The following is a 19409-nucleotide window of genomic DNA, read 5'->3' as shown; positions in this document are numbered from 1 at the left end:
GTGTGTGGACATGAAGAAGACAGCCATCACACAGCATGTCCTCCTCCTCCTCAGAGAAGACAGCCATCACACAGCATGTCCTCCTCCTCCTCCTCAGAGAAGACAGCCATCACACAGCATGTCCTCCTCCTCCTCAGTGTGTGGACATGTTTCATGTTTCAAAATAAGCCACGGAGACAAGAGGTGCGGCCGAGTCCCGCTCAGCTGGAGTCCAGTCTGAGAGGCTCGCTCACCTCAATGGCCGATCTCTGTGCTGCAGCACCCGGCCACAGCGCACCACAGCCGGCTTGGCGAGGTGAACGTGAGCATTGACGGAGCCCTGTGGTGAGGTTATTATTACTACTGTAATTTGTTACCGTTGTGTCAGCTAGCCCTCCTTTCCCTGTTCTCTCCATATACTCTCTCATACTCCCCCTGCTCTCCCTCCCCACTATTCTAAAGCATGGCATCCATTCTATTTTAAAGCATGGCACCCATTCTCTTTCTTTCCCCCTTCCCCTGCTCCTTTCCCCACCTCTCCTTCCCCGTTCTCTCCTCCCCCACATTTCCCATTCTCTCCCCACCTCCTCCCTCTCCCTGCTCTCTCCTCCCCCACATCCCCCCGCTCTCCCTCCCCCCTCCCCTATCCTGCTCTCTCCTCTTTCCCCCTTCCCCTGCTCCTTCCCCACCTCTCCTTCCCCGTTCTCTCCTCCCCCACATTTCCCATTCTCTCCCCACCTCCTCCCTCTCCCTGCTCTCTCCTCCCCCACATCCCCCCGCTCTCCCTCCCTCCCCCCTCCCCTCTCCTGCTCTCTCCTCTTTCCCCCTTCCCCTGCTCCTTCCCCACCTCCTATACTCCCCAACATTTCCCATTCCCTCCCCACCCCATCACTCTCTCACATTCCCCCTGCTCTCCTCCCTTCTCCTGCTCTCTCCGCTGCTCTCTCCTATATTTCTATATTTTCTATATTTCTCTATCAATTGTTCAATGTGTTATCATTATTCTGTAATTTGCTACTGTTGTGTCAGCTAGAATTAGCTAGACATATTATCTGTGAAGCCCTCTGGGACATGCTTGTGAATTAGGGCTATACAAATAAACTTGACTTGACTTGACTTGACTGTGTCCAGTATGATATGGTAACCATTCACACACGCCAGTAATGAACACACGCACGCACCAGTGGTTCCGTTATCCGGCAATTGCCGGTCTTTTACCGGTAAAATCAATTAAAGTCCGACAAATTTAAATCTCTGCGGTCACCAAGTCCGGTGAAAATTCTATTAAAAATATGCTCAAATAAGATTTCCACAGAATCCACACATCTCCTATTAAATAAATGTATATTTGTATGATGTGTAGGTTATATAGCTTACAGTATGAAGATGAACGAGACAACTGTTAGATTTAAAATGAGTGTTGGAGAAAAATATAAGTTCCATTGGCATTTCCTAATCAATAAGCTATATTTGCATACGCATAATTAATGCTAATAGGTTAACATGACATCGACATCTGACACATATAGAGAGAATGTATGGTTTTAAATATACTTTCATAAGACATCTTTCTGGCTCTTGGTTTCATTCATTTGGTTTATATATGCTGTTTGAATCATTATAATGCGGATGAGGAATGGTGAAATTCCATTCCCTAACGAGGAAGCACGCGATCGGATTGAATGCGTTAACACTGAGGTTGCTGGTTCAAATCCTTAAACCGGCTGAAGCAGTGTGGGAGTGAGAGAGCACTGTCCTCCATCTACTTCTGAGGAGTCGCTGAGCAAGGCAGAGCTGGTTCAATCATCATTATGTCTGTTACCAATACGAAATGCTGTTAACAGAATAAAACACTAAAACACTCACACCAGTGAGGTGTGTGTGTGCGTGTGTGTGTGTGTGTGTGTGTGTGTGTGTGTGTGTGTGTGTGTGCGTGTGTTGGGGGTGGACCGGTAAGTGTCTGAGTGTGACTGGATCACAAGTTAGCCGTGTGTGTGTGTGTGTGTGTGTGTGTGTGTGTGTGTGTGTGCTTGTGTAACGGTAATGTTTATTTCCAAGGAACAGACATTGACTTCCACTTCCTGTCCAACTGCTCCACAAAGACCCCTCTGTTCCCACACTGACAGAAATAGACACACACGTCACGCACGTGGACGCGCGTGTGTGTGTGTGTGTGAAAACCTGCTAAAAGTGACTGTTCTCAGATGCAACAGCTTTACTTTATAATGGAGGTTAGATAAACTAACTGTTCATCCAGCCTCCTATAGACCAAGTAGTGACTGTAACATATGGATCGAGCCTGCAATAACTAAAGTCACTGATGCACACGTGATTAACTGTATATGATGTTATACTATAACTTTAATATTATATATTACATTAGCCGTTATCAACCAGTGATGTAATTAACCTATGTCTAACATCATCAGTAACCTTCCTAAAGGTCTAGTCTTTGCTCACATTAATATCTGTAGCCTTACGTACAAATCTGTTTCATAGATTACAAGGAAATGTTTTTATCGTAAGTTAAAATTTTAAAATTAGAGAGCTAGCGGTCCATGCTACACTGTTTTATCTGGTTTTTGATTTGCTTTTAACTCTTTTCTTTTTCTTTCATTTTTCTTTTATTCTTACGTAATAGATTTTTTTTGCATTCTATTTCATTGCTGTATGTCATGTTATGTATATTGTTGTCTTGGAAGTTGGACCCCAGGAAGACTAGCTGTCATCTAGGCGTCAGCTAATGGGGATTGTTTTAATCAACAAATAAATCAAACGGAAGAAAAATTCCCGATGGGGAGCACAGCGGCAGAAAGGGTTAACAATAGGGAGAGAAAATGGGGCGTGTTGCAGGCATGTACATAGGTTGGATGTGACATACAAGTCACACCACAGGGCTGTGTGTGTGTGTGTGTGTGTGTGTGTGTGTGTGTGTGTCCACTACAGTCTTCTATTGTGGAGTATAGGATCTATTGTTAGGCAGCATACCGAGCTCCTAGCTTCATCTCAAGTCATGTGGCTGCAAACACTGAGGAAATATTTGCCGAGTTAAAATTCTAGGTTGGATCTGGTGTGTGTGTGTGCGTGTGTGTGTGTGTGTGTGTGTGCGCGTGCGTGCGATCTGATCTGATCTGCAGCACGTGAAGAACCAGACGAGCTACTGCTGACATGATCCCTGATGTTATTATCCATTGGCATGTGTGTGTGTGTGTGTGTGTGTGTGTGTGTGTGTGTGTGCGTGCGTGCGTGCGTGCGTGCGTGCGTGCGTGCGTGTGTGTGTGTGACCCGGGTACGGTCCTAAAAGGGAATGTGGGAAGTAAGTCAGAAAGTAAGACGAGTAGCAAACGCATTGTGGATGTTGTTATTCTCATAGGATTTATGGACGATGCATTAAAAGCAAAGCATTAAAAAAACACCGGCCTTCTCCTTTAAGCAGATGTAATGACTATGATACAGTGACTATGTTTACATTCACACAATATTCCGGTTTTTGCTCATATTCGGAAAATGACAATATTCTAAATGAATAATCCACTAATATTCCCGTTTACATGCAGCCGTAGCTCGCCCTTCCCAACACGTGAGGGAGGGGGGGAGAGAGAGAGATGCAGGTAGGCAGAGTTTTTAATGTTGAGAATAAACAGAGCAGCACTATTCTTACGAGCATCACTTAGTCAATTTCAGGAGCTTGCTGCTGAAAAGTTTGGCGTTGCGCATCCAAGTCTTTCGTAAAAAGTAGGCTATTACGTTATTACCTCGCAGGCTCGCAAGCATTGTGGACTTTTCTCTTTAAATATCTCTCTCTTTAAATCGATGTTTCTCATCTCCTCCCGATCAGAAATGTGGGCTTTTATTTCCGCATGCCAGAGATGATGGATTATTAGTGGCCAGGGAAGCGGCACGGCCACTTATTGTATTTGCCTGTATTATTTTTCTTCTCCCGGGAAGTTCGACTTCCCATGCATGAAAACTAACCAAACTTTGCACAAAGGTCCAGTCCCATGCCAAACGTCTTTGACGCAAATTTGGGGCCAATAGTCCTAACGGTGGCACTACAGCGACTGTCTAAAGTTTCAAAATTTGAAAATTCATAAAAAATCAGGCATACGTACTACGGCTTTGCAACTTTCACCGAAATGTGCGCCCAAATGAGGAGAAACTTTTGTACAATGCAACCTATGGCCAATTATGAAGTCTAAACACCGCAAAACTGCAAAAACTGTAAAAATAATTAAACCCTACTCCTCCCACATTTTTTCTTCAAACGACACCAAACTTCAGCATCTGCATCGTTGGACTGTCCTACACAAAAGTATCAAAACAGATTTTCGATTGGTCAAAAATTGAGCCCACAGTGCATCAAAACGTTGATGCACTGCCTAAAGAGTAGGGGTGTCAAAAATAATCGATTATAAGATGCATCGCGATGTGGACGTGCACGATTCTGCATCGATTCACAAATGTCAAAAATCGATTATATAAAAAAAAATACATAAAAAAAATATATATATATATATATATAATGGAAGTACATGCAGTTGTTTATTTTAATTATGGATCATAATACAATGCAATTCCAAATGCACTTTTATTTTAAAAGTAGCCACACAGTGAAAAAAAAGAAAGTGAGAAAAAATAAATCATGTATTGCGGAAAAAAGTGATGCATCGATTTAAGATGCATCGAGATGCATCGAGATGCATCGATAATCGTAATCGAATCGTAGCCCTCTGAATCGTAATCGAATCGAACCATGAGGCCAGTGAAGATTCACAGCCCTACTAAAGAGCATCTTAATTACCCTAATTACCTAGGGCAATTAGGTTGTATTTGTGATGTCATCAGTCACTCAAGCAATTGTGATGTCACTCAAGCAATTTTGATGTCATAGTAGCTCAAAGCCTTGAGACTTGCCCGGCCACGACTCATTGCTGCGCAGCAGCTATAATTATGATTATATTGCCTCTTCTAGCGCTTTCTAGCACACATCAGTTGACCGCAAACAGGCAACATGCGTCGCAAACTGCAGTAAAAACCCTGATTGAGACGCATATTCAGAATGCGCTGTATACATGATCAAAGAATCCTCCGAAAACCCGAATAATACTGGAATAACCCACGTGTCTTCGGAAAATGCTAAATTCGGAAAAAGGGTAAATTCGGAAAATGCAACTGGAATATGCCGTTTACATGACCCTTATCAAATTGAGAATATTGTTATTTTCCGAATAATAGTGGAATATTGTGTGCATGTAAACGTAGTCAGTGAGTCAGTACACTATGTGACTTAATAAAGGGTTTCACTGCATGTTGGCATGTAGCCAGCTTGTCTTCTCTCAGAAGACTGATTCTGTTGTGAATGTGAATCTAGACCTCTCTCTCTCTCTCACACACACACACACACACACACACACACACACACACACCATTAGTATGAGTTGTGACTAGTGCATAGTAAGGCTGATATAAACGTATCCATTGACAGACACATACACACCCTATATATATATATATATATATATATTAGGGATGCACGATAGTTATCGGACAGATACGTATCGGACCCGATATCAACAATTATGACGTCATTCAGATAAATCCGATAACATTATTAATAGCTCCGATAATATATAATATATTTTTTTTGGTCAAACAACTGCGGTGTGGGTGGATTGGGATGAGGGCGTTTGTTTTTTTGTAGGCCCCTCCCGTTTTACCAGTACAATGGTATCAGTGATTGTGTGTGGTTTAGGAAGGGGTTGTTTTTCCACAAATCCAGCGCTCCCTCTCTCCAGCGTGATGACGTAATGGCCTGAACGTCCCAGAACAACAGCAGTGCATGCTGGCTGAGCAACAGAGCGTCGGTAGTTTGGGACTTTTTTAATGTTTCTGAGGAAAGCGCTTCGCTTGCCATTTGCAATAAATGCAAGTCAGAAGTTCCACGAGGAGGGAAAAAGGCATCGAGCTACAACACATCCAACTTATTAATAAGTCACCTGAAACATCGCCATCGCTACGATGGTGTGTTAAACGCATACGAGGAAGCGAAAGTGGTTCAAGAAGCTGAGAAGCCTAGGAAGGAACCGGCGGGGACTGTACCTATCGACAAGGCGTTTGAAAAAATAAAGATGTTTTTATTGTTAGCTCCGGTCCTATCTGGAGCCCACCCTTCAGTTGAACCGTTGCCCACTTGAATACTGGAGGAGCAACCAGTCCCGTTACGAGCGACTGTCTCAGCTTGCTCGTAAATATCAGTCAGCACCATGCACCAGTGTTGACTCTGAACGCTTGTTTTCTGCCGCTGGAAACGTGATGACGGAGAAAAGAAACCGACTGTCTGCTATGCGATAAGGCAGAGAAGCTCCTCTTCATAAAAAAAAATCTCCCACTGATCCACCCAGAGTTAAAACAAGTAGAAGTAGTCGAAAAAGAGTAGCGATGCGGGGCCAAACCCCCCCCCCCCTCCTCTCTGTCTCTCTCTGTCTCTCTCTCTCTCAATTGAGAAAAAATAGAACCGTTAAAACCTGTCATATTATGGATTACAATCCTTTGTTCTGTAAAATGACTGTTATACTGTGAGGAATGCACTTTCAGTTTGTTACATAGAAAGTTTCAGTACCTTAAGTTATTTGCTTTTTCTTACTGTGAGGAGGACTGCACTTTCAGTTTGTTACAGAAATGTTTAACTTGTTTCAGTAGCTTTGCTTTTTGTTACTGTAAGGAAATAGGAAAGGAATGCAGTCAATGCACTTTTTCAATTTGTTTTGTTTACATGTAGAGACAGGTCTGACTGTCCTGTCAGTATTTAATTTGAATCCTTGGCTTATTAAGAATTGCTAATTGCAACCGTTCTATAGGCCTTTATTTTTGTACCACTGAGAGTGATGAGCCTTACTATTCGAAAATGTTTACATGTTACACACACACACACACACACCTACACACCCCCACACACACACACACAAATAGTTGTTGGTATTCTTCATTTATTGTTCAAGGAAACACATTGACAATTTGACATATTGCAGTTGACTCAGATTATTATATTTATTTTGAAAAATAAATACCGGTAGTCACTTTATTTGAAGAGTCAAAACTGTTCTCTTGGCTTTGTTTTGTTCATAGTAGTAATGCTCATGTCATTTATACATCTGGTTAGGTCAAAACTAAAAACTACAGGAAAAAATATGTATAAAAAAATATATATATATATTATCGGTTATCGTATCGGTATCGGCCTTGAGGAGCAAGAAGTTATCGATATCGGTATCGGAATCAAAAATTCAATATCGTGCATCCCTAATATATATATATATATATATATACATACAGGCTCATATATGGACATACTGAGTGTAGACACGCACATACTCAATCATAACACTCTCTCACACACGTCAGCGATGTCCAGTGGGCGAGAAACAACGTCAGCATGACGAGACGAGCCGCGCGCACAGACGCGCACACACACACACACACACACACAGAGAGAGAGAGAACAGACATTTTAGTGTTTCCCCCATAGAGACATAAACACTTCCCCTGTCTCTCGCTCATTCCTGACATTTCTCCTCCTAAAGCTCTCCTCTGTGTCCGTCTCTCCTCCACTCTCATTCAGCTTCTTTACCTCCTTCTGACTGTTCTCTCCATCCTCTCCAGCCTCTCCTTCCGTCTTTTCTCTCTATCCTCGCATGTTTTCGGACCACAGGACTGAGGCTCATCCTGCTGATGACCTCAGCACAGTCTGATGACCCCGGACCTCCGAAGATATAAGTGTTTCCGACCGTCTTGCAGTCTTAGTAGTTCAAAGTTCCATTGCAACTAGCTAACGTTGAACTTCCACAACCATTGCTTACATAGTTTGGTATCGCACTCTGATGTTATAACCAAGATAAGACGAGTAAAGACCAGCAGAACAAACTAACGTTAAGGAACCGCGGCTGTTTCGTAGCTAGCAAGCTAACTGCATCGTAAAGTCACGTTAAGAGCTAACGTTAGCTCGGTGAAGCGGCACACGGTAGGTCTCAGACTCACCAAACTCGCTCAGGGTGGTTAGCTAGTAAACATGTGAAGACATGCGCTCCTCCAACCCGTTCTCACTCTGAGCGCGTAGCATATTGACGCTTTGTCCCGTCCCTTGTGCGTCGCTTGTTACTAACATGGTACCCTTGAGCGACACATGAAACGACTTGGGCTTTCCGACTAAACTCAATGCAAACCCATGGAAGTAATATTTGACGCTTATGGCAACTGCTCCCCCATTAGCCTAACTGCTCCCCCGTTAGGCTAACTGCTCCCCCATTAACGTCTGGAGGAGCTAACCTCTCCCAGACCCTAACCCTAAACCTAACCTCTCCCACCCCATGCCTAAACCTAACCTCTCCCAGACCCTAACCCTAACCCTAACCTCTCCCACCCCATGCCTAAACCTAACCTCCCCCAGACCCTAAACCTAACCTCTCCCACCTCCCACGCCTAAACCTAACCTCCCCCCAGACGCTAATGGGCGAGCAGTTGACTAATGGGCGAGCAGTTAGGATGATGGGGGCGCAGTTGCCATAAGCGTCAAAGTTGACTTCTATGGGTTTGCATTGAGTTTAGTCGGAAAGCCCAAGTCGTTTCATGGGTCGCTCAAGGGTACCATGTTAGTAACAAGTGGCGCATAAGGGACGGGACAAAGCGTCAATATGCTACGTGGTCGGAGTGAGAACGTGTTGGCTCCTCCTGCTCGGCTGCAAGGATTGCTACAGTAGTTGCTTCTCCCACAAGGTATTTTACCCTAGCATGATGGTGGTAATCAGTGTTGGGCAAGTTACTTTCAAAATGTAATATACTACATAGTACTAGTTACTTTCATTTGAAAGTAATAAGTTACTTTACAATAGTACTGTCTGTGTAGAGTAACTAGTTACTTATTACACTACTTTTGCATTACTTTCACCAAAATAACAGCAGCAGCAGAATGACATCGCCGCCCCAGAACCATCCTGAAAAATAATTTCAACTCTCTTGAAGTCAGTGTAAACAATCCAAAATTCTAAATGTTATTCTTTTCCTTTGTTATTGTCATCTATAGTGGTTATTTGCATAAAAACACAGTTTGATTAGCAAATGATTGAAACAGTGCTTTGATTAATTTATTTTACTTGACAAAGTAACTAGTATAATAATATTACTGAAATCCTATAAGTAATAATTTATATTACTGAGTTACTGCTAAAAGTAATATATTACATGTAATATGTTACTTTTGTAATGAGTTACCCCCAACACTGGTGGTAATGACAGCGCTGAGATGTTTTAGCTGTGTTTACATGTGATCATTGACCACAGGTCCGCCTAGAAATGGCTCAAGTGTTTTCTGTCATCATTCGGTTTTGGAAATCGGTGCATATAAAGCATTATTGGAATTTTCCGATCTCATATTTAGGCTGAATTTGTGCCGATTCCAATCGGTGGACGATTGATCGGAGCCTCCCTAGTCATATCACTGTATAGATGAAGATTGTTCTTCACAGCCACAGATATCAGACTGTGTGAGATGATTGGCAGGTTCCTACATGCTTTCCATTTTAAAACTCCATATTTGTCCAGGCAGAGCCTATGTTGTTGACTAGATGTGACTTTGGTGAAAGAGCCTAAGTTCTTGACTGTTGTGATTTTGGTGCAGACCCTATGTTCTTGACTGGATGTGATTTTGGTGTAGACCCTATGTTCTTGACTGGATGTGATTTTAGTGCAGACCCTATGTTCTTGACTGGATGTGATTTTGGTGCAGACCCTGTGTTCTTGACTGGATGTGATTTTGGTGTAGACCCTATGTTCTTGACTGGATGTGATTTTGGTGTAGACCCTATGTTCTTGACTGGATGTGATTTTGGTGCAGACCCTGTGTTCTTGACTGGATGTGATTTTGGTGCAGACCCTATGTTCTTGACTAGATGTGATTTTGGTGTAGACCCTGTGTTCTTGACTGGATGTGATTTTGGTGCAGACCCTACAGTATGCTCTTGACTGGATGTGATTTTGGTGCAGACCCTATGCTCTTGACTGGATGTGATTTTGGTGCAGACCCTATGTTCTTGACTGGATGTGATTTTGGTGCAGACCCTATGCTCTTGACTGGATGTGATTTTAGTGCAGACCCTATGCTCTTGACTGGATGTGATTTTGGTGCAGACCCTATGTTCTTGACTGGATGTGATTTTGGTGCAGACCCTATGTTCTTGACTGGATGTGATTTTGGTGCAGACCCTATGTTCTTGACTGGATGTGATTTTGGTGCAGACCCTATGGTCTTGACTGGATGTGATTTTGGTGCAGACCCTATGTTCTTGACTGGATGTGATTTTGGTGCAGACCCTACAGTATGCTCTTGACTGGATGTGATTTTGGTGCAGACCCTATGTTCTTGACTGGATGTGATTTTGATGCAGACCCACCCTATGCTCTTGACTGGATGTGATTTGGGTGCAGACCCTATGTTCTTGACTGGATGTGATTTGGGTGCAGACCCTATGTTCTTGACTGGATGTGATTTTGATGCAGACCCTATGTTCTTGACTGGATGTGATTTTGGTGCAGACCCTATGACCTACAGTATGTTCTTGACCAGATGACAGCGGCTCCCTATCTGAACATTATTCTGATCATCAACACAAACTGTGGACTCAAAGTGGCTCAAAACTAAATCAAAGATACAATTACGTGTGTATGGGACCTGAAACACATTTTCCAGACTTTTCAAAGAAAACAAAATCTAATTCCCAAACTATTCGGACATGGAAATGATCACGTTACATTTGAATACTTTCCAGACCTGTGTTGGAACCTAATGTGCGTCAGCTCAGACATCAGAACAGTGGAGGTTTCTGGACCTGAACCTAATGTGTGTCAGCTCAGACATCAGAACAGTGGAGGTTTCTGGACCTGAACCTAATGTGCGTCAGCTCAGACATCAGAACAGTGGAGGTTTCTGGACCTGCAGACTTTCTTACCGCTGCTCAAAGCTTTCTTCTGATCTTCAGCTGCCACAGAGACACACAGTCAGCAGCTCCACTCCTCTCACATGGCTGTGGGCCATGTCGTCAAAACCCGCGTTCACACCTGCTTGTCATTCTTCTGTAATTCAGTTCAAGTACGATGTTGGAGTCCTGGGCCCCGTTCCAATACCCATACTTCCATACTATTTAGTAGGCAAAAAAAGAATTAGTATGTCCCAATACATAGTATGTCAGATGCAGTATGCCAAGAGTACCAGGATGTTGTACTACATCAGCTCCTATTTCGAAGTATGCATCGATGCATGCTTTGTCAGCCAATCTTCCCCACAATCCTTTGCGCAGCAGGAAGTTACATCTTCTTCTTCTTCTGATGTTTTATGGCGGTTGGCAAACAACTTTTTGTGCATTACCGCCACCTACTGGAGTTACGTCGCACTGACTGAGCTGCGTGTTTATGAATGAGATAATTAACTTTAAGAAAGCCTTGAAATATGTTAAAACCAAACAAGCATGGAGTGTGTACCAAAACATGCATACAGTATCTTGATTCCTGTTTAGAACTCTGACTTAATGTTTTTGCTTTATTTATTTTATTTTGTTTATTTGATTGTCTGTTCCAATTTTGTAAATGTTTAGTCTGAATTTTTTGTATAATGTACTGTTTGTTACTGCCAGACTTTGTTTATTGAATTAAAAAAAAAAAAAAAAAAACTCAAATGTGGCGCTGCGGACGTCGGCGGAAGTGAGCAAGAGGTCGGAGTTCAGGAAGCTCACGTGACGACAGATGTAGTGTGTCCCAATAGTATGCATTTTGCATGCATGCTGCACACTACAATCCATACTATGTGAGGGCAGCGGCAGTACATACTACAAGAAAGAAGTACAAGTATGGGTATTGGAACGCAGCCCTGGTCCAAAAACATGCCGGGTCCTGGCTCAAGTCTGGGTTCAGACCATGCTCCAAAAACCCCAAACACACACAGCAGCTCCGCTTCTCCCCTGCTGCTGCACTGCTGCCAAAACCTCTCTTTCTCTATGTCTCTCTCTCTCTCTCTCTCTCTCTCGCTCTCTCTCTCTCTCAGCAGTTTGCTGTCTGTTAGTTAAACAGTCAGTCAGTTGTGTTCATGTTATAATGTTAGTCTCAGTGTGTGTGTGTCTCTCTCTCTCTCTCTCTCTGTGTCCAGAAGCCCCGCCCACATCCTCCCTGATGACTCAAGCCTACTTCCTGTCCCGTCTGTCGTCATACCGACCCCAAAGTGTGTGTGTGTGTGTGTGTGTGTGTGTGTGTGTGGGGGGGGGGGGGCTACAGAAGACCCACAGAGGAGCGCATGTACAGTTACAGTAAACAGCTAGACGGCATTCAGAACACCCGGCTTTCGGATGTTACACACACACACACACACACACACACACACACACACACACACACACACACACACACACACACAGACTTCCTCAGTGGTTCCTCTGCTGTTATCTGCTGATAAATGCTGATGTTTAAGTGCACTAAAACTATTGTTTTTTCATTCAAAAAAATTGTTTCTACAAAGTTTAGTTTTTTGATGACCTGGGGATTTTCTTTTTTTTTTTTATAAGTGCTCCGCAGACAGAGTGCAGGTCTACTTGAGCAAACAGAGACAATGCAGACAATAACATTAGTATTAAATGTTCATTTAAGTTGAGCAATTTTGTGTCTTATTTGCTATTATTATTAGTATTATTAAATTGCTGTATTTGATGAGAGGAGACCTTTATGAGACTCACGGTGAAGCTGTTGTTGACGTTCTTGGTGCTGGACTCGGCCACGCTGGCGTCGGTTAGGTCCACCTCGTCAAAGATGATGGACTGCAGAGAGAGGAACAGGTTGTAACAAGGGGCTTTCTTCATCAATCATTCATAGCCTGATTTATATAGAACACGACGAGTCGACGACAATGGATATTTTTGGATGACTGTTGACAGTATTTATGGAGTGATGGAAGAGATATCCAAAACTCCCTCTGTAAAAAAGCTTTGGCTCTAATTAGGTCTGGGCAATATATGGATATTATATCAATATGGTAACATGAGACTAGACATGGTCTTAGATGTTGGATATGGTGATAGGGTGATAGGGTGATAGGGTGATATGGCGATATGGCGATATGGCGATATGGCGATATGGCGATATGGTGATATGGTGATATGTTGTAAGCGTTGTCGTTTCCTGGTTTTAAAGGCTACATTACAGTAAGGTGATGTCATTTTCTGAACTTACCAGACTGTTCTAGCTGTTCTATTATTTGCCTTTACCCACTGAGACATTGTATCCACATCACTGATGATTATTTATCAAAAGTATCATTGTGTCAATATTTTGGGGAAAGCACCAGCAGTCATCCCTACAAGATCTTCACAATATTGATTGAGGTATTTGGTCAAAGATATTGTGATATTTGGACTAGCCCATATCGCTCAGCCCTACTGTGTTTTAATCAAAGTGCTCGTTGTGACATCTCACTAGGGCTGGGTTAAAAAAAAATCGATTCTCCGATTTTGAATCGATTTTTATTTTAATCCTTTGATATACGTACATGTCCAGAGATCTTTTTTTTTTTTTTTTTTTTTTATAAACAGGCTATAATATTATAGGCTGTGTGTGGTAGTTGAAACATAGTTTCAAGTTGATGTTTATTTATGTTTGTAGTTGAAACAAAAACATAAATACTGTAGGCTACATACATGGAAATGTTTGATCATTAATATCTACTTTTAGAAATTATATAGGCTGAAATCAAATCACTGTGCATAATTGTGAACGTGTCTTTATTGACAGATGAAAAGGCTATTTACCCTATTTACCCATTAAAATTGACAACCGGTCGGCAACTTTTTTCCCCCATGTATCTACCGGTCCTTGGCGCAAAAAAGGTTGGGAACCCCTGTGTTACATAACTGGACAGTCATGTAATTCAGGTTACAGTTCAAAAAACACGTTTTGGTATCACTAAGCAAATCGATATTGAAATTAATCGAATCGGAACCGAATCGGGATTAATCGATTCGGAACCTTGTGAATCGGAATCGAATAGATTCTTGAAATTTGAACCAATACCCAGCCCTACATCTCACATGTGGCTTTGACATACAACTGAACATTCAGCCTACTTCATAGAAAACACAGAGATATACAGTACATCATGTATCGCCATTTAGCCTACAAATACTGAGATATGATTTGTGGTCCATATCGCCCAGCCCTAGCTCTAATATGTCAACAAAATGAATCAAGAATTTTGAACCTGGCTTTATCCAATGTTCAGATTTCTGTTGTGGAAATGTGTGCAAATTAGCACATATGTATGCCTCATTTACACAATTAAGCATACAATTTCAGAAAACTTGTAATACAAAAGAAAATACTTTTATACAACTGGGGAAGTTTCATGGTGCCATCTATTGATTACATCTTTACCCTATTCACCTGTAGTGTCTGTTTATAGGATCATATTTAGGTTTTCCTTCATATGATTCCTTAAGACTTTTTCTCTCTCATCTAGAACATATTGAGGACACGAAATCCATTGAGTTTGGTTTTGTTGCAATTAGTGAGAAATTGACCCACATTTTGTGGTAAAATGCTTGCACACAATTATGAAAACTAGGGGCCATATCTTACACCCAAGTGCAAGTGAAGGGGAAATCTTTGCTAGTTTCTAGAACTCAAAATCCCCCCTTTTTTTAAATTGCTACTGGGTCACTGAAACACGTCCTTTGATGTGCTGACCCAGTGGTCTTTGATGTACTGACCCGGTGGTCTTTGATGTACCGACCCAGTGGTCTTTGATGTACTGACCCAGTGGTCTTTGATGTGCTGACCCAGTGGTCTTTGATGTGCTGACCCAGTGGTCTTTGATGTACTGACCCAGTGGTCTTTGATGTACTGACCCAGTGGTCTTTGATGTACTGACCCAGTGGTCTTTGATGTACTGACCCAGTGGTCTTTGATGTACTGACCCAGTGGTCTTTGATGTACTGACCCAGTGGTCTTTGATGTACTGACCCAGTGGTCTTTGATGTCCTGACCCAGTGGTCTTTGATGTACTGACCCAGTGGTCTTTGATGTACTGACCCAGTGGTCTTTGATGTGCTGACCCAGTGGTCTTTGATGTACTGACTAAGGATGCACCGATATGAAAAATTTGGCCGATGCCGATAACCGATATTAAGATTGCTGTTATGGCCGATAACCGATATTTACCAATGTCGATATGATCTGTATAAAAACACATTTCTATGATAATAAAATTTTGTACATACTGAAAAACACATGTAAACACTGAATTTGAAAAAGTTATGCATTTCTTTATTTCAAAAACATTTGTAAAAGCCCATAAATCATAGATTTAGTGCATTATTTCATCTCAATGTGAAGAATTTGGCTGATACCGATAACCGATATTAACATTGCAACATCGGACCGATACCGATATGTTAAAAAATGACTAACATCGGCCGATACCGATATGATTGCCGATATATCGTGCATCCCTAGTACTGACCCAGTGGTCTTTGATGTGCTGACCCAGTGGTCTTTGATGTACCGACCCGGTGGTCTTTGATGTACTGACCCGGTGGTCTTTGATGTACTACTGACCCGGTGGTCTTTGATGTACTGACCCAGTGGTCTTTGATGTACTGACCCGGTGGTCTTTGATGTACTACTGACCCAGTGGTCTTTGATGTACTACTGACCCGGTGGTCTTTTATGTACTGACCCGGTGGTCTTTGATGTACTGACCCAGTGGTCTTTGATGTACTACTGACCCGGTGGTCTTTGATGTGCTGACCCAGTGGTCTTTGATGTACTGACCCAGTGGTAATTAAAAGGGGGGGAAAGGGAGATTTTGAGTGCTAAAAAACTAGCAGAGATTTGCCCTTGCACTTGGGCGTACCATATGGCCCCAAGAATACTAAAACACACCAGAGCAGCGAGATAACATTCAAGTAAAGAATGAAAGAGAAGTAACATTCAAAAACAAAATAGGTCAAAAAGCTAAAGCAATAAGAGGCAGCAGTAAGGGTTGGGGGTACATAAGAGGCAGCAGTAAGGGTTGGGGGGTACCTAAAGCAATAAGAGGCAGCAGTAAGGGTTGGGGGGTACCTAAAGCAATAAGAGGCAGCAGTAAGGGTTGGGGGGTACCTAAGAGGCAGCAGTAAGGGTTGGGGGGTACCTAAGAGGCAGCAGTAAGGGTTGGGGGGTACCTAAGAGGCAGCAGTAAGGGTTGGGGGGTACATAAGAGGCAGCAGTAAGGGTTGGGGGGTACATAAGAGGCAGCAGTAAGGGTTGGGGGGTACCTAAGAGGCAGCAGTAAGGGTTGGGGGGTACCTAAGAGGCAGCAGTAAGGGTTGGGGGGTACCTAAAGCAATAAGAGGCAGCAGTAAGGGTTGGGGGTACCTAAGAGGCAGCAGTAAGGGTTGGGGGGTACCTAAGAGGCAGCAGTAAGGGTTGGGGGGTACCTAAAGCAATAAGAGGCAGCAGTAAGGGTTGGGGGTACCTAAGAGGCAGCAGTAAGGGTTGGGGGGTACCTAAAGCAATAAGAGGCAGCAGTAAGGGTTGGGGGGTACCTAAGAGGCAGCAGTAAGGGTTGGGAGGTACCTAAAGCAATAAGAGGCAGCAGTAAGGGTTGGGGGTACCTAAGAGGCAGCAGTAAGGGTTGGGGGGTACATAAAGCAATAAGAGGCAGCAGTAAGGGTTGGGGGGTACATAAAGCAATAAGAGGCAGCAGTAAGGGTTGGGGGTACCTAAGAGGCAGCAGTAAGGGTTGGGGGTACCTAAGAGGCAGCAGTAAGGGTTGGGGCGTACCTAAGAGGCAGCAGTAAGGGTTGGGGGGTACCTAAAGCAATAAGAGGCAGCAGTAAGGGTTGGGGGTACCTAAGAGGCAGCAGTAAGGGTTGGGGGGTACCTAAAGCAATAAGAGGCAGCAGTAAGGGTTGGGGGGTACCTAAGAGGCAGCAGTAAGGGTTGGGGGGTACCTAAAGCAATAAGAGGCAGCAGTAAGGGTTGGGGGTACCTAAGAGGCAGCAGTAAGGGTTGGGGGGTACATAAAGCAATAAGAGGCAGCAGTAAGGGTTGGGGGGTACCTAAAGCAATAAGAGGCAGCAGTAAGGGTTGGGGGGTACCTAAAGCAATAAGAGGCAGCAGTAAGGGTTGGGGTTACCTAAAGCAATAAGAGGCAGCAGTAAGGGTTGGGGGGTACCTAAAGCAATAAGAGGCAGCAGTAAGGGTTGGGGGTACCTAAAGCAATAAGAGGCAGCAGTAAGGGTTGGGGGGTACCTAAAGCAATAAGAGGCAGCAGTAAGGGTTGGGGGTACCTAAAGCAATAAGAGGCAGCAGTAAGGGTTGGGGGGTACCTAAAGCAATAAGAGGCAGCAGTAAGGGTTGGGGGTACCTAAAGCAATAAGAGGCAGCAGTAAGGGTTGGGGGTACATAAGAGGCAGCAGTAAGGGTTGGGGGGTACCTAAAGCAATAAGAGGCAGCAGTAAGGGTTGGGGATACATAAGAGGCAGCAGTAAGGGTTGGGGGGTACATAAGAGGCAGCAGTAAGGGTTGGGGGGTACCTAAAGCAATAAGAGGCAGCAGTAAGGGTTGGGGGGTACCTAAAGCAATAACAGGCAGCAGTAAGGGTTGGGGGTACATAAGAGGCAGCAGTAAGGGTTGGGGGGTACCTAAAGCAATAAGAGGCAGCAGTAAGGGTTGGGGGGTACCTAAGAGGCAGCAGTAAGGGTTGGGGGGTACATAAGAGGCAGCAGTAAGGGTTGGGGGGGTACATAAGAGGCAGCAGTAAGGGTTGGGGGGTACATAAGAGGCAGCAGTAAGGGTTGGGGGGGTACATAAGAGGCAGCAGTAAGGGTTGGGGGGTACCTAAAGCAATAAGAGGCAGCAGTAAGGGTTGGGGGGTACCTAAAGCAATAAGAGGCAGCAGTAAGGGTTGGGGGGTACCTAAGAGGCAGCAGTAAGGGTTGGGGGGTACCTAAAGCAATAAGAGGCAGCAGTAAGGGTTGGGGGGGTACATAAGAGGCAGCAGTAAGGGTTGGGGGGTACATAAAGCAATAAGAGGCAGCAGTAAGGGTTGGGGGGTACCTAAGAGGCAGCAGTAAGGGTTGGGGGGTACCTAAAGCAATAAGAGGCAGCAGTAAGGGTTGGGGGGGTACATAAGAGGCAGCAGTAAGGGTTGGGGGGTACCTAAAGCAATAAGAGGCAGCAGTAAGGGTTGGGGGGTACCTAAGAGGCAGCAGTAAGGGTTGGGGGGTACATAAAGCAATAAGAGGCAGCAGTAAGGGTTGGGGGGTACATAAGAGGCAGCAGTAAGGGTTGGGGGGTACCTAAAGCAATAAGAGGCAGCAGTAAGGGTTGGGGGGTACCTAAAGCAATAAGAGGCAGCAGTAAGGGTTGGGGGGTACCTAAAGCAATAAGAGGCAGCAGTAAGGGTTGGGGGGTACATAAGAGGCAGCAGTAAGGGTTGGGGGGTACATAAGAGGCAGCAGTAAGGGTTGGGGGTACCTAAGAGCCAGCAGTAAGGGTTGGGGGGTACATAAGAGGCAGCAGTAAGGGTTGGGGGGTACATAAGAGGCAGCAGTAAGGGTTGGGGGGTACCTAAAGCAATAAGAGGCAGCAGTAAGGGTTGGGGGGTACATAAGAGGCAGCAGTAAGGGTTGGGTGTACCTAAAGCAATAAGAGGCAGCAGTAAGGGTTGGGGGGTACCTAAAGCAATAAGAGGCAGTAGTAAGGGTTGGGGGTACCTAAAGCAATAAGAGGCAGCAGTAAGGGTTGGGGGTACCTAAAGCAATAAGAGGCAGCAGTAAGGGTTGGGGGGTACCTAAAGCAATAAGAGGCAGCAGTAAGGGTTGGGGGGTACATAAGAGGCAGCAGTAAGGGTTGGGGGGTACATAAGAGGCAGCAGTAAGGGTTGGGGGTACCTAAGAGCCAGCAGTAAGGGTTGGGGGGTACATAAGAGGCAGCAGTAAGGGTTGGGGGGTACATAAGAGGCAGCAGTAAGGGTTGGGGGGTACCTAAAGCAATAAGAGGCAGCAGTAAGGGTTGGGGGGTACATAAGAGGCAGCAGTAAGGGTTGGGTGTACCTAAAGCAATAAGAGGCAGCAGTAAGGGTTGGGGGGTACCTAAAGCAATAAGAGGCAGCAGTAAGGGTTGGGGGGTACCTAAAGCAATAAGAGGCAGCAGTAAGGGTTGGGGGGTACCTAAAGCAATAAGAGGCAGTAGTAAGGGTTGGGGGTACCTAAAGCAATAAGAGGCAGCAGTAAGGGTTGGGGGTACCTAAAGCAATAAGAGGCAGCAGTAAGGGTTGGGGGGTACCTAAAGCAATAAGAGGCAGCAGTAAGGGTTGGGGGGTACCTAAAGCAATAAGAGGCAGCAGTAAGGGTTGGGGG

At 44.2% G+C, this 19409-nt stretch overlaps 1 protein-coding gene across 1 annotated transcript in view; it reads right to left on the bottom strand.

Annotated features, from left to right (window-relative positions):
- The window catches only part of dgkd (diacylglycerol kinase delta), a gene marked incomplete at its 5' end in the record, with an annotated part of 58354 nt that overhangs the window by 29094 nt on the left and 9851 nt on the right, over window positions 1-19409 (bottom strand). Inside the window, one exon of the mRNA XM_083636350.1 lies at window positions 12747-12827. Within this exon, the coding sequence (XP_083492476.1) occupies window positions 12747-12827 (81 nt within the window). The remainder of the gene's footprint in view (window positions 1-12746; window positions 12828-19409) is intronic.

Source organism: Poromitra crassiceps (genome assembly GCF_964638095.1).
Source record: "Poromitra crassiceps genome assembly, chromosome: 5".
Lineage (NCBI taxonomy): Eukaryota > Metazoa > Chordata > Actinopteri > Beryciformes > Melamphaidae > Poromitra > Poromitra crassiceps.
This window is presented reverse-complemented; position numbering and strand designations above follow the sequence as displayed.